The following is a 26533-nucleotide window of genomic DNA, read 5'->3' as shown; positions in this document are numbered from 1 at the left end:
TTTTAGAAGAATTTACATATCTGTCACTGAAAGTTAGGTTCAATCAGTGAGTCATGTGGACAATTTTTATCTAGAGAAATTGTGGTCCCTTACATTCTCTGATGAAAGAAATGATAAAAATTTGAATGTAAGATTTCATTCTCTGTCACTGGGTGAAGTAGACGTATTTGTAGTTATGAGGCATACACTATTGGCCAAATAAATACAAACTGTTGAATTAAAAAAAATACATCTCTCATTAACTGTTCACTATTACTTCATTCCAGTTTACAAGTGAGTGGATTCATTAGCCTAGTATGAACAATGATGCATGTTTTTGGAGGAAATCATGCCCAATAAGAATATGTTACACAGTTTCCAATATAAGCAAGAGTACAACATACTCAAGAGTTGCATCATATTGTCTCCAGAAAGATTGCTCACCTAAGAACTTACCAAACAGTGCATGTGATACATCAAAAAATATCACCATTTGGTATATTTTGTGATTTGTCCAAAGCATTTGAGGATGTGTTAGATTGTGATCAGTTTGGTGTTATCAAAGGAAAAGTCACCAGAGAGGCAATGATGACATGCAGTTGCTTAGAACAGATCACATTTTTTGGAAATTGCGGTGTTGCAAACCACTGATTTATAATACTAATAGCAGAAAAACAAGTAAAAAATGGTTTGCTACATAGGGGAAGGAGTAGAAGAAGGGGTTGTGGGAGAAAGATTAACTGAATTCTGCAGTAAATTTCAGGTAGTAATAGCGAATGTTCTGTTCAAAAATCACAAGAGGAGGAGGTATACATGGAAAAGGTCAGGAGATCCAGGAAGATTTCAGTTAGATTACCTCATGATCAGGCAGAGATTCCAAAATCAGATGTTGGATTCTAAGGAGTACCCAGGAGCAGATATAGATTCAGATCATAATTTAGTAGCGATGAAGAGTAGGCTGAAGTTTAAGAGATTAGTCAGGAAGAATCAGTGTGCAAAGAAGTGAGATGTGGAAGTACTAAGGAATAAATAGGTATGCTTCAAGTTCTCTGAGGCTGTAGATACAGTGATTAGGAATAGCTCAGTAGGCAGTTCAGTTGAAGAGGAGTGTGAGATTAGTCAGGAAGAATCAGTGTGCAAAGAAGTGAGATGTGGAAGTACTAAGGAATAAATAGGTATGCTTCAAGTTCTCTGAGGCTGTAGATACTGTGATTAGGAATAGCTCAGTAGGCAGTTCAGTTGAAGAGGAGTTTGTACCAGTAACTCTAAGAAGGGTGATCTCAGAAGCTGGAAAGAAAACAATCGGTACGAAGAAGGAGAATGCAAAGAAATCATAGGTAACAGAAGAAATACTTCAGTTGATCGATGAAAGAAGGAAGTACATAAATGTGCAAGGAAATTATGGAATACAGAAATACAGGCCACGTAGGAATGAAACAAATAGGAAGTGCAGGGAAGCTAAGGTGAAATGGTTGCATGAAAAATATGAAGAAATCTAAATGAAATGACTGACAGAAAGACTGGCTCAGCATATAGGAAAGTCAAAACAGCCTTCCCTGAAACTAAAAGCAAGGGTGGTAAGAATAAGAGTGCAATTGAAATACCAGTGTTAAATGCAGAGGAGAGAATGAACAGGTATAAAGAATACATTAAAGACCTCTGTTAGGGGAAGGACGTGTCTAATGACATGACAGAAAAAGAAACGAATCTACACTGAAGAGACAGGGGATCCAGTATTAGAATCAGAATGTGAAAGAGCTCTGGAAGACCTAAAGTCAAATAAGGCAGAAAGGATAGATAACATTCCATCAGAATTACTAAAATCATTGGGAGAAGTGCAACAACGTAGAATGTATTAGTGTGGCAATATACCATCTGTCTTGTGGAGAAATATCATCCACACATTTTCATGTGGCAATATACCATCTGTCTTTTGGATAAATATCATCCACACATTTTCAAAGATTGCAAGAGCTGACAAGTGCAAGAATTATTATACAATCAGCTTAACAGCTCATACATTCAAGTTTCTGACAATAATAGTGTAGAATAATGGAAAAGAGAATTGAGGATGTGTTAGATTGTGATCAGTTTGGTGTTAGCAAAGGAAAAGTCACCAGGGAGGCAATTATGACATGCAGTTGATAATGGAAGGGAGACTAAAGAAAAATCAAGACATTTTTGTAGAATTTGTCAGCCTTGAAAAAGCATTTGGCAGTGTAAAATGGTGCAAGATGTTCAAAATTCTAAGAAAAACAGGGGTAAGCTATAAGGAAAGACGGGTACTGTGTAACATGTACAAGAACCAACAGCGAATAATAAAAGTGAAGACCAAGTATGAAGTGCTCAGATTACAATGGGTGTAAGTGAGGGATGTAGTCTTTCACCCCGACTGTTCAATCTGAACATCAAAGAAGCAATGATGAAAGTAAAAGAGAGGTCCAAGAGTGGAGTTACAATTCAAAGGGAAAAGATTCCAATGATAAGATTCGCTGAAGACATTGCTATCCTCAGTGAGAGTGAAGAAGAATTACAGCATCTGCTGAATGGAAAGAACAAGCTAATAAGTACAAAATATGGGCTGATAGAAAATCAAACAAAGATGAAAGTAACAAGAAGTAGCAGAAATTAGAACAGAGAGAAACTAAACATCAGGATTGGTGATAATGAAGTAGATGAAGTTAAGGAATTCTGCTATGTAGGCAGCAAAATAACCCATGACATATGGAGCAAGGAGTACATAAAAAGCAGTCTTGCAAAAAGGGCATTCCTGACTAAGAGACTTCTACTAGCATATGAGAAAGACATTTTTGAGGATGTGCATTTGGAGTGTAGCATTGTATGGTAGTGAAATATGGACTGTGGGAAAACTGGAGAAGAAGAGACTTGAAGCATTTGAGATGTGGTGCTACAGAAGAATGTTGGAAATTAGGTAGACAGATAAGATAAGGAATGAGCAAGTTCTCTGCAGAATCGGTGAGGAAAGCAATATACGGAAAACACTGACAAGGAGAAGGGAGAGGATAGTAGAATGTCAGTTAAGACTTCAGGGAATAACTTGCATGGTACTAGAGGGAGAGGTAGTGGGTAAAAATTATAGAGGAAGACAGAGATTGTAATACATCCATCAAATAATTGAGGCTGTAGGCTGCAAGTGCTACTCCGAAATTAAGAGGTTGGCACAGGAAAGATATTTGTGGGTGGCCACATCTAACCAGCCAGAAGATTGGTGGGATAAAAAAGACCATAAGTCAAGCAATGCAACTCAAGAGGACAGATTCTGACTGAGAAGAAATTTCCAATGGAAATCCACAGGCTCCACTCCTATTTGTTGTGCACTAAAGAGCCAAAGAAGCTGGTACACCTGCGTTATATTAATTAGTGCCCCCACGAGCATGCAGAAGTGCCACAACATGATGTGGCATGGACTTGTCTAATGCCTGAAGTAGTGCAGGAGGGAACTGACATCTTGAATCCTGCAGGGCTGTCCAAAAACCCATAAGAATACTGGAGAATAGGGGGGTGGGGGAGATTTCATCTGAACAGGATGCTCTATAATATTCATATCTGGGGAATTTGGTGGCCAGCGGAAGTGTTTAAACTCAGAGGAGTGTTCCTGGAGCCACTCTGCAGCAATGCTGGATGTGTGGGGTGTTGCATTGTCCTGCTGGAATTGCCAAAGTCCGGCGGAACGCACAATGGACACGAATAAATGCAGGTGATCAGACAGTATGTTTACATATGTGTCACCCGTCAGAGTCACATCTAGACATACCAGCAGTCCCATATCAATCCAACTGCAAATGCCCCATACCATTACAGAGCCTCCACCAGCTTGAAAATCCCCTGCTGACATGCAGGGTTCATGGATCCACGAGGTTGTCTCCATTTATCCGCTCGATGCGGTTTGAAATGAGACTCATCTGACGAGGCAACATGTTTCCAGCCATCATGTCAGAGAATTGATATTTTACTAGATTCCTGATATTCACAGTACACTCATGAAATGGTTGTATGGGAAAAATCTCCTCTTCATCACTACCTCAGAGATCTATCCCATTGCTCTCAGCAACTCTAACACCAAGCTTAAATACATGTAAATCTTGGTAACGTACCTTTGTAGCAGCAGTAACCAATCTAACAACTGTGCTAGACACTTGTCTTATATAGGTGTTGCCAACTGCTGTGCTGTATTTTGCCTGTTTACATATCTCTGTATTTGAATATGCATGCCTATACCAGTGTAGAAGTGAATGACCATCCACTTACCACCTTGGAGTCCAGCCACTTAGGAAAATTTTGGAACTAGAAGATCAGCCATTCATGCCATTATTTGAAGTATTACAGACACATATGTGTTTGATACAGACCAAAGGGTAATATATACTAAAATAATCAATAAAATAATGATACTGTAACAGAAAGTAAAATTATCCTTAAAAAAGAAAAAGGAAAAAAAAATCTGGTGTGTGGTAAGTTATTGAGCAATTAGATATGTAATTCACTTTTATATGGTAACATCTGAAGTATTCTGGCTTGCAGAGAGGGTATGTCCAAACAAGGCAATACAATGTGTTTCTTTCCTGCTTGTTTTGCCAGTAGATTGTCTTCTCCAACCAAATCTTGGAAACTTGTGTTGGATGGTGCTTAAACATGAGATTTATCTGTAAAATGGATGAGATTCAGACAAAAGAAAAATAAGAAAGGATAAAAAGGAACTGAATTGTAATTACGGCAGCACAACCCATAGCAACAGTATTAGTGATGAAAAATTGTAGCAGACAGCAGATTACCTGAATATGAATCTTCCATTCTGATATTTCTCTCTCCAGTCCAGAATCATCAAATTCTTCCTCTGAGTTTCCAAAATTTCTTGCTGTCTCAACAGAAATGAAATATTTGTAGCATAATTACAGATTACTGTAAAGGCTAATGACTGCATGGGCAAAACTAATGACCATGTGACCACACATTTTCAATATGTATTCAATATCCTGCCTAGTATATTAATTATTTATGAGGGATACAATGAAATATATGTATAGATAACAATTTAATCTGTACATACTATAAATTAGCAATCCCAGCATTGTTTCGAAATTGATAATTATTTGTTGGAATTGGATATAAGTCCTGACCTCATTGTTTCCCTTCTCTCTGTTGATCTCCCCAATCTCCCTCTCTCTCTGTCCTTCTCCTCCTCCACCACCGCCCTCTCTCCACCCGTCAGCTCATCCCTCCTCTCTCTGTCCATCACCTCCTCCTCCTCCCCCCCCCCCCCCCTATGTCTCGATCCATTTACTCCTCCCTCTCTCTATGCCCATCTCCTCTTCTCCTTCTCTCTGATCTTGAGGCTTGTTTATTTTTGTTACCCGCCCAGACCACTTTCAGGATAGGAAGGCATGACAGCCCCAGATCGACTCTGCCTAGTGGACTGATGACGAGGGACTGGTGTGTCAGCATACGTGGACTTGGTTTTTAGGCAGTTTCTCACATTGCAGTAGGTGAATATCAGACTGGTTCCTCTGATCCACCTCAAAGAAATGCTATGCAAACATTTAGAACACACTTGCTCACACTTGCAACCAGAAGTTACCCTATACGCAAACAGACTGGGTGCACTGTTGCTGTCCTAGGAGGTGAACAGGAGACTGATGACCTTCACTGTTTGGTCTTCTTATGCATTTACTCAACCTCAGCATCATCTTGTTTATTGTTATTGCAAACCAAACCTTGACTAGGAACTGAAGCCACTTAAAATAAGAGGGTAAATTGGTTAGGATCATTGGTATATGGGAAATGTGAGAGACCACTCCACTTCTGCATCTGTGAGGATAGTAGCGTCAGTGATAGTATCTTGCATACTTTAAATCTGTGAAGGGGTGGAACTACAAGTCAGTAATACAACTGTAACAAAAAAGGAGACATACAGGAGAAACAATTTGTCTGATGGTTTAAGTGCTGTGCTATCATAGTTAAAACTGATAGTGAGGAAGAAAACTAAATCACACATTTTCACAACATAGCACACCATTTTCTTTACCACATCCAGTTTTAGAAGAAAACCTGTATATTTTTCTTTAAAGAGTACATGGCATTTGTCCATCTCAGTGTTTATTAGTGTACTGTGTAAAAATTGGAAGTAAATCAGTCAAGAACATTTTGAGATTTCTGTTAAACAACATTTTCCACTTAGATATTGTATAATATCCTTATATATTGTGTATGTTAAAAGCTGTATCCTATGCCCATCTGAATGTTTTATTAGAGTATTACATAAAAATCTCAGCAATGTTTCCCTATTTTATATTATAAATGTGGGAAAAACAGGTCCAGCCTTCATGAAGAACTACTTATTAATCTCCTACTTACAAATTTTAATCCTGAACTGTCAAAAGGTAACAAAGGAACGTAACCAATTAACTCATATTTTTTCCGTGAATATTGTTTCACCGTGAACACAAAAATCTGTGTTTCAACATTCAGCTTCTATGCCATATCACCAGTCTCATCAACATGGAAACCAATAAATTCCCCATCCAAATACCACATTCAGTCATCCTGACAATCATCTGGCTCAGATGATGAGTAGTCACCTGGCCAGGGTTACATAAATTCAGCAAATGTTGTTGTCCTGGGACTGTTGGAGTTATCACTTTCTCGCTATACACCATGGGTATAATTTATTTTAACTTTTGTAACTTGATAGGGCTCTAGATTTTCACCCAGTTTACTTACTTACTCATTCGGCATCACAGAGGCATAATTTACAATATTCTTATCACTATATACTAAAAAAGAAAACAATATAATTCTACACTATATTAGATATGTTTTTGAGCCACTCTATGGCTGAGTCACTGAGTATATGTATGTCCATGAGTTCACCACCATAACCATACACTTTGCACATGAGTAGATGGTCCATTGTCTGTATTTCACCGCACTCACATACAGCGCTGTCTGCCAGGCCCCACTTGTTCATCAGGTGTTTATATCTCCCAACACTTGTTCTGACCTGGTTTAGAGCTGTCCACAATCTTCTTGGTAGGTTGAAGCCATCAATCTTCTTGTTCGGATCATGTACTAAATTTTTGTTCTTAAATTCACTTGCCGACCATACTTCGTTCCAGGCCGTTCTCGGCTCAAAGGCTTGTAGTTCTTCACTGATTTTCCAAAAGGGGTGATCTGGATTTAAGCCTGTTTGTCGGTGTCAGATCTTGGTGGATAGGGAGGTCCGGGTTGTCTATAATTTTCCTATAGGTTTTTAGGGCTAGCTGTGATCGCCTGATTTCTGTAGGCTCTATGTTCACTAGTACAGGAAGCCATGCACAGAGGGTGGCCCTGAGTGTTCCCGAGATTATTCGCATTGTCTCCCTCAGCTGGACATCCACTTTAGATACGTGTGCACTTCTCCTCCAGACTGGTGAACAGTATTCAGCTACACTGTAGACAAGGGCTAGTGCTGAAGTTCTCAAAGTGCTCGCTCCACATTCCCATGTTGCTCCAGCCAGTTTTGAAAGGATAGCGTTGTGGGATTTTAGTTTTTGCTTTGTGTCTTCGTGGTGTGAGCTGTACGTTAGGGTGCGATCTAGTTTCACTCCCAAATATTTAGGCTTTTCCTCAAGTCTTATGCTTTGGCCATTCGAAAAGATCTATAATTTTCGGTGTGTCTCTCTGTTGTTGAGGTGCATTATGGTGCTGGATGTTTTGTTGGGGTTGGGAAGTAGGTGCCACTTAGAGTAATAGGTGTTCAGGACTTCAAGGTCTGCATTCAATGTTTCGTCAAGATCGTTGTAGTTTTTACTCTGATATGCGATGGCCAGGTCATCTGCATATGCAAATTTGCATGATTTAGTTTCTGGCAAGTCAGCCATATATAGATTGAAGAGAGTGGGTGCTAGTGTCGAACCCTGTGGCAGACCTTTATTCAGCACCATGCTCTTACTGTTCGTACCATGGAATGAGACCTTGATTTTCCTGTTCATTAGTATGTTCTTGAGTAGTTTGTAAGACTGCTTGCAATTTATGATTCTAGTTAGCTTAAGCAGTAACCCTTCAATCCATACTGTGTCGTAAGCTGATGTGAGGTCTATGAGGGCCAGGCCAGTTTTCATCTTGTTCTGGAAGCCTTTCTCAATATAGGTTGTGAGGGACAGCACTTGATCACAGCAGTTTCTACCTGCTTGGAAACACACTTGGTATGTTGAGAGGTTGGCTTCGATGTATGGAGTTACTTTAGTCATCAAAATTCTCTCGAATAATTTATAGGAGCTACATAGCAGGGATATTGGTCTGTAATTCCTAGGATTATCTCCAGTCTTTCCGGGTTTCAGCACTGCGATGACTTTTCCTTCTTTCCATTCCTTAGGCACAACCCCCGTGCTTATGCATTCCGTACAAAGTTTGGCCAGCCACCTTCTTCCTAAAGTTCCCAATTCCTTTAAGAATTCTGGTAGGATGTTGTCAGGTCTGGCTGCTTTTCCTGTCTTCATTAGCTTCAAGGCCTGGGATATCTCTTCTGTCTCCACTTCTTTTACAATGCCCATGTTGGTTGGGTTATTAAGCAATAAACTGCTTAGCTCTTGGGAAATTTCTCACTTTTCGGCTGTTTTTAGCTGTATTTTGGAGGTCTGTTTCAGGACAGCTGCAATCTCAGATGCGCTGGTTCCAAGAGTCGGCCTGTTAGACGCTGTGGCACCACCTAATTTCCTTAGCAGGCCCCAGCTCTTCCTGCTGGAGTGGGTAAAATCTAGATTTTCCATCGCCTCCTTCCATCTACTCCTGCATTCCTCATTCATGGCGTTGATCAGTTGGTCTGCAGTCTCCTCGTCCCCAGTCTTCTCATATTCCTCCAGTAGTGTTTCACACTCTTTCGTCCAGCAGGGGGTGTATTCCTTTCTCGATCCTCGTGGAATTGCATTTAGGGCCGCTTTTTGTACTAAGTTTACGAATCTTTTGTAGTTCTCAGGTTTTGGTGGTATCCAATTTATCGTTTTCTCAACATAGGATCGATATTTATTCCCGTCAGCTTACCTCAGGTTCCACCAGGGGATTGGGGCGCTTTTTATGACTGGGATTGATAGTCCGATCTCCACTATTACTGGATTGTGCTGGCTCCGGGGGAACGCCTCGAGGACCCTTCTTATAGCTCGCACGGGTGTACCTGTTGCTCCACGTGTGACAAAGGTCAGGTCAGGTGTTGACCTTGTGCCCCATGCCTTTGATTTGAAGGTCGCTGTGTCCTTGGGGTCGAAAAGGAGGTGTAGGTCCCGGTTGTCTGCCCAGTCACTTAGTCCAATCCCTTCAGCTGTGGATCTCGGGTATCCCCATCTGGTGTGTTGAGAGTTAAAATCGCCAGCGTAAACTGCTGGGTGGTTAGCCTCGGGTAGGATACCTGTGGGCCGTTTCTGTGATGGAGGTTTGTAGACATTATACAGTGTCATCTCTCTCTCAGTTTATTCCTATCGCATGCTCTGCTGGTACCACTTTGGTGTCCAAATTCCTTAAGAGTTCGTTCTTCACTAGGGTGGCTATGCCATGTTTGTCATGTTCAGTGTAGCTCACAGCTGCAAATCCTGGTATTTTGAGTCAATTGATGGTTTCATCTGTGAGGTGGGTCTCTTGTAGCAGTACGACACTTACTCGTTCTATCGTTAAGATCTTTTCGAGGATTTCTCCCTTCGTCATCGTGTAGCTTTCTATGTTGAACTGGCATACGCTCAGCTTCTTCATGCTAAGACTCTGCTCTGTTTGCCTCTGTGTGGGCAGGGAGGCATTGTCGCATCCAGCCGCCGTGGATGTGTAGACTTTTCGCCTTTGTACCATGTTACAGCGTTGCCCAGGGTACACCATCTACGAGGTTGTCTACACTTTGTACCCCTTCACCCAGTGTGTGTTCATTTTATTGTCACCAATTTTGTACTTGGAGGCTTTCTTCCAATGCTGGTTGAAGCTAGCACAGTTTGCTTGTTGCATCTTGCCGATTTGTAGCTTAGCCTCTTCTTTGAGTTTCCTGCATTTCTTTTCAAATTAATTAATAAGTTCTTCTTCTAATAATTTTGTGATGTGAATATCAGTCTTTATGTACATCTCAACTCTTAACAAAAGTTCAAATGGTGTTTACCCAACTATTCTGTGGTACATTGAATTCATGGCACATTGAATTGATGGTATCCCCTTATACCATTCATTAGGGCTACCAGTATTAAGCTTAGCAATGATTTTAGCCAATGTAGAATTGATTCCTCAACCTGTCCATTGGCTCTAGGAAGTGCTGTTGTTATTAAAATGGCCCTCTTCCTTCTGTAATTCAAAACTCCTTGAATTCTTGAGTAGTAAAGCAAATCCCTCTATTGGTAATTATTTGGACAGGATTCCAAAAATTAATTTTCTGTAATTTTGTCATACTAATTACTTCTGTCGATTGTGTAGTTTTTATACGATGTAGCCATGTTAACATGGTTAACACATAAATAGTAATTAGAATGATGTTGTATCCATTGTATGTTGGTTTAAGTAGTCCAGTATGATAAATGTGATAAGTATATAATGGCTCACTTTCCCTGAATAATGGATGAAGAAAACCTTCATTCTTTCCTGATTTATTATTCACAGTTAAACATTTTACAAGAATGGAGACCACACTTTTCACCTTTTCTGTCAAATCTGGTATACAACAATCCTGTTTTATTCCCTTTGCAGTTTGCTTAACTGCATAATGACTTTTTTCATGCACAAGCTTGGTGATTTCACACTGCATAGTCTGTGAAACCACTAAAGTCTGTCGTTTGTCATAGAATTTGAAAAAAAATTCTGTCTCTAATTAAAAAGTTTTCATAAGGCAATTCTTCAAGAATGCTCATTTTTGGTGCTAAATCATTATCGTTTTCTTGAGTTTTCTTGATTCTAGCTATTAAGCCACATGTGAAACCAAACAGTACATTCACATGAATGCATAGCATTCATACAATGACTAAAGGCACCCATTAGTTTCATCCTAGAACCAGATTGGCATTCTATGGTCCAGGAATACTCCTCGAAGACTAAAGCCCCTCTAGCAATTCTTGGCAACAAGCCATTTTTATCCACAGCCTAATCCGTTACAATTTCGAAACGTGTTCCTAGTAAATACATCTGGAATTTCTGTAAGGCATTAACAGTAACTAAAACTACAAGCTCATAATGACTGTAATTTTCCTCTCAAGGTGTTGTTTCTTTACTCACATAAGAGACTGGAAGGAAATTGTCATCACCTGGAGATTTTTGTAATAACATGGTTACAAAAATCTTCTTTCATTCGTGTGTAGTTCAGTTTCAAGGTTTGTATTGTAGTTTTTCCAAACTGGATCCAACAAAAGAATATTTTTAAGCATATTGAATTCTTGCCTCTGCTCTTCTTCAAACTTACATTGTCAATTACTTCTCATTAAAACACTCATACTTTTGGCAGTTGCAGAGTAATTTGAGATAAACTTCCCGAAGTATCCTGTTTAACCTAGGAAACTTTGTGAAACTCTGTGTTGCTCCAGTAGCTTTCATTTCTGGGAAGTTTTGAACAACTATTGTTGTGATTAGTCCTCATTGTATAACATACCCAAGAAACTCAACAGCTCTCCTCAAGAACTGACATTTTGCAAAATTAATTTCCAAGTCATATTCTGCTGCAGTTTTTAACACTAAACCAAGCTGCTGAACTGATTCAATATCACTCTTTATTGGTGTTATAATATTGTCCATCTAAATAAAAATGATGTTATTTTGAGCCAGTTCCCTAAAAACTGTGTTTGTAAATTACTGGAACATTGCAGATGAATTTGATAACCAAATGGAATTTCCCTGAATTGGAAGTGCTCTGAGTGTCACTAACAAGGTGTATTTTCAATTTTCCTCTTAAAAAATAAATAAAAAAAATAACAAAAAATTTTAAAAATAAATAACAATAATTGCAATAAGAATTATTCTTGAGGTTTCATCTGAAAAAGATGCAGGCATCTACAGTTTATGTAAAAGGTCTCCTATAAGGAGTGATGGGTAATGATCTTTCATTGTGATCTTGTTTAATTTTCTGCGGTCTATAGAACATAATATTCTCCATTTCTCTTTTTTACAACTAAAACATGGCTAGCGTATTCATATGAACTTGGTTGTATTATTCCTTGATCAAACCACATCTGGGCTTGGTTGTCAACAATATCTTTCTCTCCTGGTGTCAATCTTCTGGGGCTCCTAAATATCGGTTGCTGTTCTCTCACAACAATCTATATCTCGATATTAGTGGCCTTTGTCTTAGTTTGGCTGTAGTTGGTCACTAAATCTTTGATGTGTTCCTTTGTTTCAACACTCACAGACCTTGTAATATCTAATTCTGGTTTGTTTGCTATGTGGATACACATAAAATGAGCTTCCACTTCTGACTTAATAATAGTAACTCCGCCCTTGTCTATTAAAACTTCAATTTGGTCTAGAAGATTGTTTCCCAGCTACCATTTCTTAATTTGTAGTGTCTCTAGAAACCACATAAATTTCTGTATCAATTTTCACATCATCTATCTCAACAATGCCTGTAAAATGCGCTTGTGGAGAGATGAAGTTTTTCCCAACTTCTGCCAAGACTGCATCTGTTTATTGCAATTTTGAAGCATTTATAACCTCATAAACATCCTGTCTTGATGGACTGTGTTGACTGCCACAGTCCTCCAACGCCTTCATCTCTTTGGACATTTTTAAATTTACAGCTGTTAATACTCTTCTTAACAATGCTTACATTCATTTTCACCTTTTGGTTATTCTTCTCCATCATGGATTCGTAAGAAAATATTCTCGAAGAGACTCTTACCATTTCTTCTTTCATCAAGACAACAGATGGTGGATCTCCACAGCACTTGTTTTTATGTTAAATTCTTCCTGCTTTCTTCAGTGCAGTTCATGATGTAAGAACCTTATTACGCAGAATAAAGAGCTTAGCCAAACCTTCAAGTATTTTTTTTTTCTATTTTGTGAAAAGAAGAATTTGCAATCTCATGAATGCCAGAGAAAATTTACATTGATCTTGTGAATATGTAGAGAATCATGTTTTGCTTATATCACCTGTTTCTAAATCAGAAACTTCTGTCATCATCTTTTCAAGTAAACTCAGTCTTCTATCACTACCCATCTGCATCCTCTTATCATCGTCAGTATCATCACCATCATCTTCACATTGTATATCGTCTTTAATTTTCACCGCAAGTCTGCAAATGTTGGGTAAATAATAACATATCTCAGTAGTAATTTCATATTTTTGTCCCACTGCCTATACAAAATATACACTATGTGAACAAATGTATCCAGACACTTAGCTGAAAATGACTTTCAAGTTTGTGGCACCCTCCATGGGTAATGCTAGAATTCAGTATGGTGTTGGCCTACCCTTAACTTTGATGACAGCTTCCGCTTTTGCAGACATACTTGGATCCTTGCCATCTTCCTTAATAGAGTTTAAACTTTCATTGCTTAACTTTTTGTTACTAGCATTTCTTTTCAGCAGTGATTTCAGAGCTCTTTCATAATGCCTTTTTTTCCCTTAAACACTTTCACTCTTACAGTGCCATAAAGTGCCAGTTCTGGAAGATTTCTTGGGAAATGGCAGCCCATTCTTTATGGAGTGTTGCACTGAGGAGAGGTATCGATGTTAGTCAGTGAGACCTGCCATGAATGATTCAGGTCAGGACTCTGTGCAGGCCAGTCCATTACAGGAATGTTATTGTCATGTAACCACTCCGCCACAGGCCATGCATTATGAACAGGTGTTGACAGATGCAGTTGCCATCCCTGAATTGCTCTTCAACAGTGAGAAGCAAGAAGGTGCTTAAAACATCAATGTAGGCCTGTGCTGTGATAGTGCCATGCAAAACAACAAGGGATGCAAGCCCCCTCCATGAAAAACATGACCACACTATAACACCACCACCTCTGAATTTTGGCATTGACACTATACACATGGGCAGATGACATTCACTGGGCTTTCGCCATACCCACAGATCACCACATTGCGTACTGTGATTCGTCACTCCACAGAACATTTTTCCAATGTTTATGCTCCTTACACCAAGCGAGGCACCATTTGGCATTTACTTGTGTGATGTGTGGCTTATGAGCAGCCTGTCAACCATGAAATCCAAGTTTCCTCATCTCCTACCCAACTGTCATAGTACTTATTGTGGATTCTGATGCAATTTGGAATTCCTGTGTGATGGTCTGGATAAATGTCTGCCTATTACATATGACAACCCTCTTCAAATGTTGGTGGTCTCTGTCAGTCAATAGAGGAGTTTGGCCTATAGACTTTTGTGCTGTATGTGTTCCTTCATGTTTCTGTTTCACTATCACACCAGAAACAGTGGACCTAGGGATCTTCAGGAAATGTCACATACAGACTTATGACACAAGTGACACCCAATCACCTGACCATGTTCAAAGTCAGTGAGTTCTGTGGAGTGTCCCCTTTTTTCTCTCTCATCATATCTAATGACTATTGAGACCTGTGTTATGACGTACCTGGCAGTAGGTGGTAGCGCAATGCACCTAACATGAGAAACATATGTTTTTGGAGGTGTCCAGATACTTTTGATCAGATGATGTATTTCAGATTGCTTCTACCTCTGCTTCTGAAAAAGATACTTCAATGAATGACTTCTTAGCTTCAGGTTCATGACATGTTGGTATTGATTGAAAAGTAAAGCCAGAAAATTTTCTCAAGCATTTCTGATTTCTTATATCATCTGGAACTGTTCTGAAAATTAACTCATGTAGAGATTTAATGGTATTAACCAGCGCAGAGGCTATATTTCCATTCACTTTTGCAATTTACCTAATGTTACCATTTCTATGTTAATGTATTTATTTATTATTGTTTTGGTCAGCTGTTTCTGCTTTTATCACGGTTAAAATTATTCCTTGTATTACTCTGCCACTGCTGACCATTTTTAAGTGTGAATCCTTGTCTTAGATCCAAAATCAACACAATTACATGTAACTACATTATTGCAGGCAAAATGGCACTCAGAGAAGTCCATGAGAAGTCCATCAAAAATGGCTTAGGTAGGTGACAAAATTGTATCATCACTTGTTCAGTTGACTCCTTAAAGCCCCCAAATTTGTAGGAAAAATGGATCTGATTTTCATGGAGAACCACTTATTTATTTCCTGCTTACAAACTTTAATACCGAACTGTCAAAAACAAGCAAAAGAACTTAACCAACAAATGCATTTTTTTTTTTCAGTGAACATTAATTCTCTAGGAACACACAATGTTTATTAGAGTACTGTGTAAAAGTTTGAAGTAAATTGGTCAAGAACTTTTCCAGGTTTCTATTAACAATATTTGCCCTTTATATATTATATAATATGTATATTTATACACCACATATTTAAGAAATATAGCCTATGTTTTTCTGAACATTTATTAGATAATTGTACAAAAATTTGAAGTAAATCGGTCAAGAACTTTTTGAGATTTTTCAGAATGAAGTTAAACAACATCTTGGCTTAATATGTTAGTGTAGAAGTACAGATTAAAGTCCTCCACCATGTATTTCTGTCTGTATGTAATGCCCATCCCCAGTAACTAATGCACAGCTTTTGAAATTGTTTTCACTAATAGGCAGATTGATGGTTTGTGTATAAATGTTCAAATCTGTGCAAATTTTTAAGGGACCAAACTGCTAAGGTCATCGGTCCCTAGACTTACACACTACTTAAACAAACTTACCCTAAAGAAAACACACATAACCATGCCCAATGGAGGACTAGAACCTCTGGCGGGAGGGGCCGCATAATTAGTGACACGGTGCCTCTAACAGCACGGCCACTCTGCATGGTGTTTGTGTATACTGTAGCCACACATATTATTAGTTGAAGTCCTCCACCATGTTTCTTTGTCTGTTTGTGAAGGCTAATTTCAGGAACTAATGGAGTCCCGATATGACTTCTAGTCATAGATAGAGCATTTCTGAGGATGGTTTATGTATACCACTACATATTATAGACACTGTGTGGCTGTAGATATTTAGAGCAACCAAAGTGAGGGCATGGCAGGCTGCTGGTATTATAATAATTAGTACCTTTATGTCATTTTGTTATATTGCCCTTTAATTGGGATCACTTTTTTTTCCCTTCTTTCCACATTCAGATGATCGGTGGAATATGACGTGTTATGGAATATAAAAATAATAATGCTTGTTCATAAGGAAATTATCTGTGTACTAAATGTTACTGATGTGCAGGTATGTCCTAAAAGCAAGTTAAGACCTCTCACTTGTTAAATCTTCCTACTAACAAAATTTATTTTTTAAGATGTGGTTTGTATATGTTTGGAACTTTCTGTGTAAAGGTTGCTGCACTATGAAATTGACAAAGCATAGAAAATTTAAGCAGCAGTTGGAAGTGAAGGAAATTGTTTTTGGAGGAGAGTCACCAAACCCTGACGTTGTCTCTCTCCATCTCTGTATCCTTCACTGTCCCTCTGCACTTTTGTCTTGGCATTGCTTTCAGCAGCCCCATACTCTGCCCCATACCTTGTTATTTGCCACACTTCCTCACGCAACTACATGTTCTGTATTGACATGATGTTTCTATTCTCATTTTGTTCCTCCCTCATCCCACTTCATATCACTTCTATTTCCCCATCAGCCATTCAGCACATGCAAAATTACTACCTGCACAGGACAGGCTGCAGCATTTGTCTCGTGTGTGTGTGTGTGTGTGTGTGTGTGTGTGTGTGTGTGTGTGTGTGTGTGTGTCTTAGCTGTGAAAAAGGACTTTGATGTACATGATTTATCATACTTTCCATGTGTTGCTAAGCACCTTTCCTATTTCTGCTCATATACATGTTTTATTACTTCCTGGGTTTTCCATTTGTGTAATCTTTTTCCCTTCAAGTTGATTGAACGTGGTCGTATGCTAGATCTGCCTTACCTTCAATTAAGTAATATAGCATGATTGGTATATTCCTTACACTTTATTTTTTATTGTAATTTGTTGTTTTTCACATAAATATGAAGTAGAATTACAGTTGGGGCATTTGGGACTTGCTTGTAAGATATTTGTAGCAAAAGAAGAATTTTATTGATTGACATTTGCTATTCACTTGAATAGAACAACATGACCTCTTCACATTAATTCTAACAGTGACAAGGATAATTTTTTCATAGAAATCACCACATTATAAACATTTCAAAGAAAATTTTTTTCAGACGGTTGAAGCTCTGATTGCTGCTGGAGCGGATGTAACAGAGAGGGATTTAAATGGTCGGATACCTCTGCACTGGGCAGCTCAGTCACGCCGTGCTGAGGCAGTGGAATTACTGCTGAATGAGAGAAATGAGCAGCATGAAATGGGGATCAATCAACAGGACAATGGTGGGCAGACCCCATTGATGCTTGCTGTCAAAGAAAAACAGTCTGTAAAGTTATTGCTAAAACAAGGTGCCAATGTTAATATGCAGGATTGTGCTGGAAGAACAGCACTCCAAGCAGCAATTGAGTGCAAAAATTTTGATGTTAGTAATTATGTCACCTTTTTTCCATACATACTTACTTACTTTAAACCATTGTGCAACACAACACACTGTTTTCTCGTTATGGTACACTGAATCATTTAATCTTGCATCCTTGTTTATTCAAATTTTTTGTGATGCCCATTATTAGATGAATGTCAATTTGTTCAGTATTTGAGTAAATATTAGTGAGCATATTTGTAGACAAAATATTTCATTGTGAATAATACAAATAAGAATTTATGAAAGTTGGATATATTTTGCTGATGGCATAATATTTGACAAGAACAGCTCATCTAAATCTCAGTGATTTACATAGAATCTGGAAGTTAGACACTGAATTTATTTGTCTGGATTTAATTTTATTATTTTCAGTATTAAATGAGAAACTGTGTCATTGTAATTACATGGGAGTAAACATAGGTGGAAAAATATTTACCTGACATTTGAAATGTAGGAGTTCCAGAATATTACAGTTAGAGAGAGAGAGAGAGATTGAGAGAAAGAGTACCTTCTCACCAATGGTCTTAACAGCTATAACCAAAGCAAGAAATAACTAACAAGACAAAAGAATAATACAGATTTTTTTTGAGTCAACAGTCTCCTGACTGATTTGATTATTGAAAGAAAATGTCTATTCTAACCTTGAATCAAGATGATGTTTAGAGTATCCATTATTCCCATTCACTAGCATAGAATATTTCAAGACTTGCACTCAAAAATTCAAGCATTTGTGTGTGAAGCTCAGTGGTTGGAATAGTCCTCGGTAGCTTTAACAGCTTGTGTACTTAAACTAACTTTTGTGAATTTCATCTTATAATTAGTTTTGTAGATTTATTAGTATTAGTTAGCAGTTTTAAAGTTGTATATTTTTTAGCTTGTGTTACTCTGCCTCTTGTTTACAACTTCCAGTGCTGCTTCATTGTGAATAACTTGTGAGATAAGTCATGTACCAATTTTGAAACATCTGTTTATTAAATTGAGTACTAAACTTTATACAACACTGAACTATTTAAAATATTAGAAATTTGTTTGTTCAAATATTTAACTTCACTGACTTCACTAAACACTATCACTTATTAAGATACCCAAAAAATTAAAAACCTGTTAAGTGTGGATGCAGGTGTAAACTGGAATTTATATCCCTGGCTTTAAATATTTTGTCACATTACAGGTATTCCTTTGTTTTTGAATGTTAGTTAATTTCTAATTTTCTGCCTGATGTCTGCCATCAACATGTTAAAGCTCTGTTATGAACCTAACAGACAGGGCCTGTATTACTTTTAGTTATAAAACAAGCAAAAAAGCCACTTAATTTTTCAGTTTGTTTTCTGAATTGAAAATAGTTTGATTAATCATTTCATTTGTGTAGCATCTAACTCACTCATAGTGTGTTATTATGAACTACATTTCTTATGAACTACATTGCCTATAGATGCAAAGGTGAAGAGTTTTGTAGCTGTCCCACATGTGAACAATGTATGTTTAAAAAACACAAGTCTTTTACATTCACTCCACAACATTGATAATCATTCTGTTCACTAATCTGTCCAGAAATCTGAATCTTTTAAAGCTGAATGGTAAGTTAGTTTAAACAAGTGTAATTGTGGTATGAATAATTATTTTTGTGTTCCAGTTAGTATTTCCACTTCTGTGATGCTGTTTAGAATTGCTTTTGTGTTGGCCCATTGAGAACATTGAGTGACATTAGAAATTCTTTGGAAGTTAAGCTTTCATCTTGGTTCAGTGGATTTAAATACTTTTCTTCCCCTGGTATCGTATTTTGTACTTAATGATTTATTTGTTGAAAGACATAATTTTTGAGAACAAAGTCTATCACGATGGTACTGTTGTAAAAAACTTTCTTGGACTTCTTCCTGTGTCAGTTCAACTTAAAGGCTTAAGCTTTTGATGATTATCTCCATTGTTTTCATCGGAAGCAACTGACCATCAAAACTGCTTCTGTGGTGGCCTTATGTAGCCTGTAGATGGCCTCCAATTGGTTGATAATTGCATAATGCTGTCAAAGATGGTGTCAACAGCTGTGCTGCTGATGCCCCACTTCTGTAGTAGCATGAACATTGTGATGAATATCTCTCTTTCTTCTACACTCCAAGAGCTCAATTCCATGCACTGCTAAGATTATATCAGCTATCACAGATGAAGTTCTTCTCACACATTCATATTTCTACATCCTCTTAAATTACAGAATTTCTGTATGCATGAATATGTTTCTCACTAAAATTATTTGCTTCTTCATTTAGGTAGTTTTGCTCTATAAGCAGATACATTTTTTCAGTGAGTTCTTCCTCTGTCTTTACTATGTTGCTCAACCCATCAGTTAAGGTGATTTCACCAGATTGTGGATCAATGTAATATGTGCCCAGTTTGTATGTTAGATCATTCAAGAGTAGTCTGGTATACCCAAAATATTATTTTTAAATGTTCGAGAATATTTGTAAAAGCTCAAAAACATTATGTAGTGACCTTAAATTTTTCTCTTTGAAAATAGATTAATATAAAAGAGACAAGATATCTTGGTGACCACCACAATGTGATGGAGACCATGTCAAACTCTCATATCTCCACAACTATAATAACTACTGCCACACAACTACTGTGGTGAGGTGAAGAAGCTGAAAGCTAAAGATCTGGCACCTTTCACATTTTTATATACTAGTTTCTATGATGATTCTAGCCTAAATAATTAACTAAAAGGTGCTTTTGCTGCATTCTCGGTACCTTAGTCAATAACTTAAGAGTTTGGTTTCAGTAAATATTTTCATAAATGCAATCCACATCATTCCCAGATTTCATCTACAATTTCAAATAACTACAATAAATGGTATTTTGAAAATCATTTATTGTCTGGGACAATCACAAAACTTTCAGTTTGAAATTTCTGTTTGTGGTTGTCACCAGCAGTATTCAGATCAGATGCTTCACTTGCACACACTATAGAAATCACATTGTTATCTATGTACATTTGACCACAGGAGGCTTCAAACTTAATTAAACCATGCTTTTTGTCTTTGTGTCTCCAAGTTGAGAACTTGCACAGACTGGATGCTTACAAACTGATAGGAGAGTAGTGGAACAGCCTGACAGAGGATAAAGAAGATGAGGTCAGCCTTCTGCATGACAAGAGAGGTATACAATAAAAAGAATATATCCACAGAGGCAAAGATAAGCCACTACAAGGCAACAGTGAGGAATGCAGTATTATATGCTGCTGAGACAATGACACTAGGAAGAAATGGGGCAGAGCAACTAGAGAAAGAAGAGAGGAAAATACTGAGAAAAATACTAGGTCACAAAAGAGGTGGAGAGAGGTGGATGCGAAGACCTAGGGAAGAATTGTACTGGAACATGAGAACAATATCCGGGGAAATCAGACTCAAAAGGGCAAGGTTTGCCGGGCATTTAGTTAGGATGAGTATGGACAGAATGATGGAGAGAGTGTGGAAAACAACAGGGAGGACAAGGGGCTAGACAGGAACCAAGTGGATTGTTGAACTTTGGAAGGACTGGTTGGAATTGGGGATCAAGGTCGAAGGAAAGGAAAATTGGAGGAACAAATATACACTGACAAATATGCCGGAGTTCAATGACAGAGAAGAATACAGGAAAACATTAGAATGTCACCAGTGGAGCCGCCAGGAGAAACGGAAACTGAAGATATCGGTAGAAGAGCGGGAGAGGAGAAGAGAAAGAATGAAGAGGTTCTGGGAGAAGAAGAGGAAAATGTAGTCCATGAAGGGGCTACCCATGGTCCTACAGAGGCCATAACGCAAGAAGAAGAAGAAGAAGAAGAACAGGCTGACAGCTGGTTCACAGCTTACATGTATCCCTGAATCTTATAAAGACCCAAATTTGTCATGTGCAAAAACATTAAAATGAGCTCCATTTATGAACTTCCTATCCTATCAGGATGGAAAATAAACTGAGGTGTCCCCAGCATATGAGTAAGTTAATAAAAGGCTCAGGTCTGCCTCTTTTGTGCTTAAAAATTTCTTTCATTCCAGCTGACTGGATTGCTAGTATATTTTGCAAACTTTTGCTCAACAGTGCAATGTAGCGTAGGTATATGGGATGCTGCTGAGGTGAAAAAAGTATTTGTTCATCAGAATTATGTACATTTGACATTATGTGCACTTGACACACAAACACACTTTGGAAAAATTTTCCAGGTCCTTGGAAATCTTACACTCATGTGCCTATTCATTTTTTTCCTATTAGTATTTGTGGCTAATAATAAGAGTAAATTTAGGATGAATTGTGGAATTCATAAGCACAGTAATTCGATTGTGCACCCTCATGTAAAGTTCAGAAAGGAGTTTCATAATCAAGTGCAATGGTCTGTGACAGGATGCTAGTAGACATCAGGGAAAAAATTGAAAATCATCAACTGTTCAAAAACAAAGTAAAAGAATACTTTATTAGCTACTCCTCATGCAATTTATCAGAATATTGAAACACAGGATTGTAAGTCCTGCTCTACTGTAATGCTTTTATTAAAATGATCTTAGCTTTGCCTGTATATTGGCAGCTGATAGTGTTCTGTATGAAGTTACATAAATGCTTTGTTTAAAGTATGAGAGAAAAACAGCAACTCTGCAGTTTAAGAGGAGCAGTAGCTGTTTATGTCTGAATATACATACACCAACATACATAAGATAAGCTACAAGTAATTCCCGAATTTTCAGTGTGAGTAGATTATCACTAATCATAATTTGTTGTTAATATACTTTATAGAAGTAACCTGAGTAGTTAATTCTACATGTTACTGTATAACTGTTATTACTCCACATCCATGAAGGGAAACTTTTATGGTGGGATCTGTGAAATACAAAGTGTACATGAATGAATGATACCTGGATTTGTTACACATTCCTTCATGACGGGCTGCAGGCACAGAAATGTACATTCTAATTAATCATACAGAAACCCTAGCGGAAATCAGCTATATAATGTACACAGTGGTTTTATATCAGAAGCAACAATTTATTATTCTTTAAAAACTAATATGTAATCAGCCCATACAATTCTTATGATGCAAAGGAATAAAAATGTAACTTGGCTCTCTGATGCAGGCAATGAAGCTACTGCTGGCTGCGGGAGCAGATTTCTTATCTGCTGAGAGGGAGTATCATGTTAGAGCAATCCATTTGGCTGTTGCGGCAGGGGATACTAAGGTATGCTAATACAAATTATATATATATATGTATCTTGTGTTACCACAGAGCTGCTTTTTGAAACAAGGAAGTACAGTCCTGCAACCATGATTCGACATGCCTATGTTTCCTTTTCATTGTTTTCATATGATTTCTGTTTTCAGAAGCTTTCAGAATATGTCAGATGTTAAATTCAAATTTTGTGAAATTGTAAAGTCCATGATAGAAATTGTAATAAAAAAATGAGGATTGGCAGTTGGTATCTTTTGCCTGACTGATGTAATGGTGTTTGACTTACAGCTAGTTTTCCAGTTTAAATACACACACAACCACACGCGTACATGTGCACACACACACACACACACACACACACACACACACACACACACACACACACACACACACACACAAATGCACCCATTCACAGCTGAAAAGACACTAAATTTTAGTAGCTCACAAGCTGACTGATATGGTTTGAGGGAAAAGGAGAGTGTAAAAAGTGAGCAGAGGTAAGATATGGAAAGTAAGAATGAGATGGATAGATAATGGGAATCAGGGGGCAGCTGACTCTCAGCGGGACCCGTATACCCTGCTGCCAACATCTGGAGTCCCGAATCATGTCTGTGTTACCAAAGTCAGGTCTGTGACTGCATCATAAATTACTTCTTTAATGACCCCTATAATGGTCCAAGCTGTGACAGAATAACAGAAGCTATGGTTGTGGTTGGTCTGCAGAAGGATGTGATGGGTGAGTGTAGAAGGCAGGTCTTGCAACTGAAACATCCATGAGGGACTGACTTGCAGGAAGCTGGAATAGAATCAGAATAACTTATTTGTAATTCCATTGTTTTCTGGAATACCAAAAAACCTGTGACCGTGTGAATCAGTCCCAGACCAGTAGTGCTCTTATAACCATGCCTGATAATCCTCGACTGCATCCTTTGATTACCTCTTTCTGTGTCTTTAGATGAGAGATAGCCTTCATTAAATCTTATCCTGATACTTAAAGTGGTTTTATGTCATCCACTCAACCTACTGAACATCGCCAGACATCCATGCAACACTCCTGCCCTCAATCATGCATCCCAGAGGTGGACAACCAAGGTTGTCCTATACGCACTCCCACCAACTACTGTGATTCAGTCACTAGCATATTCTATTATATGAGAGGAAAGGCTACATGTGAAAGCAACCAGCTGTGCGACAATAACTATCCAGTTTTTTATGTGCGTGTTACAACCAAACTTCTGCCTACCCACAAGTCTGGCCTCTTGTAGATAGTGGCTGTTGCAAACTTGACCACTTGGTTGCTTAATATGCTGCACACCATAATGCCATTGACTTTCTAAACTGTGTTTGTACTTGAACCATTCAGGTCCCCTCCACCCAGCACCAGTACCTTCTAGGCTGTGCAGGTACGAAGTGACTAATATTGTGGCAAACCTTCTGACCTATATCTCTCATTGTCCCCTTTTCTGCCCTGTACTCTTACTTTTTCATCTCATTATTTTATATGCCATCTCTTCTGTGTCTAGACTTCTATCCCTTTTCTCTTTCTCCCTTTTTCTCCTGTCCCCTCTCCCCCTCCCCTTCCCCCGCCCCCCAATTCCCTCCTACACACACACACACACACACACACACACACACACACACACACACACACACAACACACACACACACACTTACTGATGTGCACACATCACCCAATTTCTCCCTCTCCCTCTCCTTTAATGATTGTTGTCTTGTCCAGTTGTCATTCTGGACTGTCACTGAGAGTGCCCTTCTGCCCTTCCCTGTCTGGTCAAGCTATTTTCTCTCCCCACAACACTGAATCTACCTGGTCAACCACTCATAAACATTTAGTAAGAATGTGGCTTCATTTATGTAGATCTTTGTTTGTGAGTATGTACTTAAACTGGTAAACTAACTGTAGATCAAATGCTAGTGAAATAAGCTACATCTACATCTACATCCATACTCCGCAAGCCACCTGACGGTGTGTGGTGGAGGGTACCTTGAGTACCTCTATCGGTTCTCCCTTCTACTCCAGTCTCTTATTGTTCGTGGAAAGAAGGATTGTTGGTATGCCTCTGTGTGGGCTATAATCTCTTTGATTTTATCCTCATTGTCTCTTCGTGAGATATACGTAGGAGGGAGCAATATACTGCTTGACTCCTCGGTGAAGGTATGTTCTCAAAACTTCAACAAAAGCTCATACCAAGCTACTGAGTGTCTCCCCTGCAGAGTCTTCCACTGGAGTTTATCTATCATCTCCATAACGCTTTCGCGATTACTAAATGATCCTGTAACGAAGCACGCTGCTCTCTGTTGGATCTTCTCTATCTCTTCTATTAACCCTATCTGGTACAGATACCACACAGCTGAGCAGTATTCAAGCAGTGGGCGAACAAGTGTACTGTAACATACTTCCTTTGTTTTTGGATTGCATTTCCTTAGGATTCTTCAATGTCAGTCTGGCATCTGCTTTACCGATGATCAACTTTATATGATGATTCCATTTTAAATCACTCCTAATGCACACTCCCAGATAATATATGGAATTAACTGCTTCCAGTTGCTGACCTGCTATATTGTAGCTAAATGATAAGGGATCTTCCTTTCTATGTATTCGCAGCACATTACACTTGTCTACATTGAGATTCAATTGCCATTCCCTGCACCATGCGTCAATTCGCTGCAGATCCTCCTGCATTTCAGTGCAATTTTCCATTGTTACAACCCCTCGATACCAAAGCATCATCCGGTAAAAGCCTCAGTGAACTTCCGATGTTATCCACAAGGTCATTTATGTATAATGTGAACAGCAACGGTCCTATGACACTCCCCTGTGGCTCACCTGAAATCACTCTTACTTCAGAAGACTTCTCTCCATTGAGAATGACATGCTGCATTCTGTTATCTAGGAACTCTTCAATCCAATCACACAATTGGTCTGATAGTCCATATGCTCTTACTTTGTTCATTAAACGACTGTGGGGAACTGTATCGAACGCCTTGCGGAAGTCAAGAAACACAGCATCTACCTGGGAACCCATGTCTATGGCCCTCTGAGTCTCGTGGACGAATAGCGCGAGCTGGGTTTCACACAATCGTCTTTTTCGAAACCCATGCTGATTCCTACAGAGTAGATTTCTAGCCTCCAGAAAAGTCATTATACTTTAACATAATAAGTGTTCCAAAATCCTACAACTGATAGACGTTAGAGATATAGGTCTATAGTTTAGCACATCTGTTCGATGTCCCCTCTTAAAAACGGGGATGACCTGTGCCCTTTTCCAATCCTTTGAAATGCTATGCTCTTCTAGAGACCTACGGTACACTGCTGCAAGAAGGGCGGGCAAGTTCCTTCGCATACTCCGTGTAAAATCAAACTGGTATCCCATCAGGTCCAGCGGCCTTTCCTCTTTTGAGCGATTTTAATTGTTTCTCTGTCCCTCTGTCGTCTATTTTGATATCTACCATTTTGTCATCCGTGCGACAATCTAAAGAAGGAACTACAGTGCAGTCTTCCTCTGTGAAACAGCTTTGGAAAAAGACATTTAGTATTTCGGCCTTCAGTCTGGCATCCTCTGTTTCAGTACCATTTTGGTCACAGAGTGTCTGGACATTTTGTTTTGATTCTCCTGCCTCTTTGACATAAGACCAAAATTTCCTAGGATTTTCTGCCACATCAGTACATAGAACTTTACTTTAGAATTCATTGAACACCCCTCGCATAGCCCTCCTCACACTACATTTTGCTTCGTGTAATTTTTGTTTGTCTGCAAGGCTTTGGCTATGTTTGTGTTTGCTGTGAAGTTCCCTTTGCTTCCGCAGCAGTTT

At 38.6% G+C, this 26533-nt stretch overlaps 1 protein-coding gene across 1 annotated transcript in view; it reads left to right on the top strand.

Moving 5' to 3' along the window:
• Positions 1 to 26533, top strand: part of LOC126281097 (serine/threonine-protein phosphatase 6 regulatory ankyrin repeat subunit A-like) — a 333802-nt gene that overhangs the window by 284262 nt on the left and 23007 nt on the right. Inside the window, exons 13-14 of the mRNA XM_049979815.1 lie at positions 17214 to 17519; positions 22610 to 22711. Coding sequence (XP_049835772.1) covers positions 17214 to 17519; positions 22610 to 22711 — 408 coding nt within the window. The remainder of the gene's footprint in view (positions 1 to 17213; positions 17520 to 22609; positions 22712 to 26533) is intronic.

Source organism: Schistocerca gregaria, chromosome 1 (assembly GCF_023897955.1).
Source record: "Schistocerca gregaria isolate iqSchGreg1 chromosome 1, iqSchGreg1.2, whole genome shotgun sequence".
Lineage (NCBI taxonomy): Eukaryota > Metazoa > Arthropoda > Insecta > Orthoptera > Acrididae > Schistocerca > Schistocerca gregaria.
Note: the sequence above shows the minus strand (reverse complement) of the source record. Positions and strands in the feature narration are given on the sequence as shown.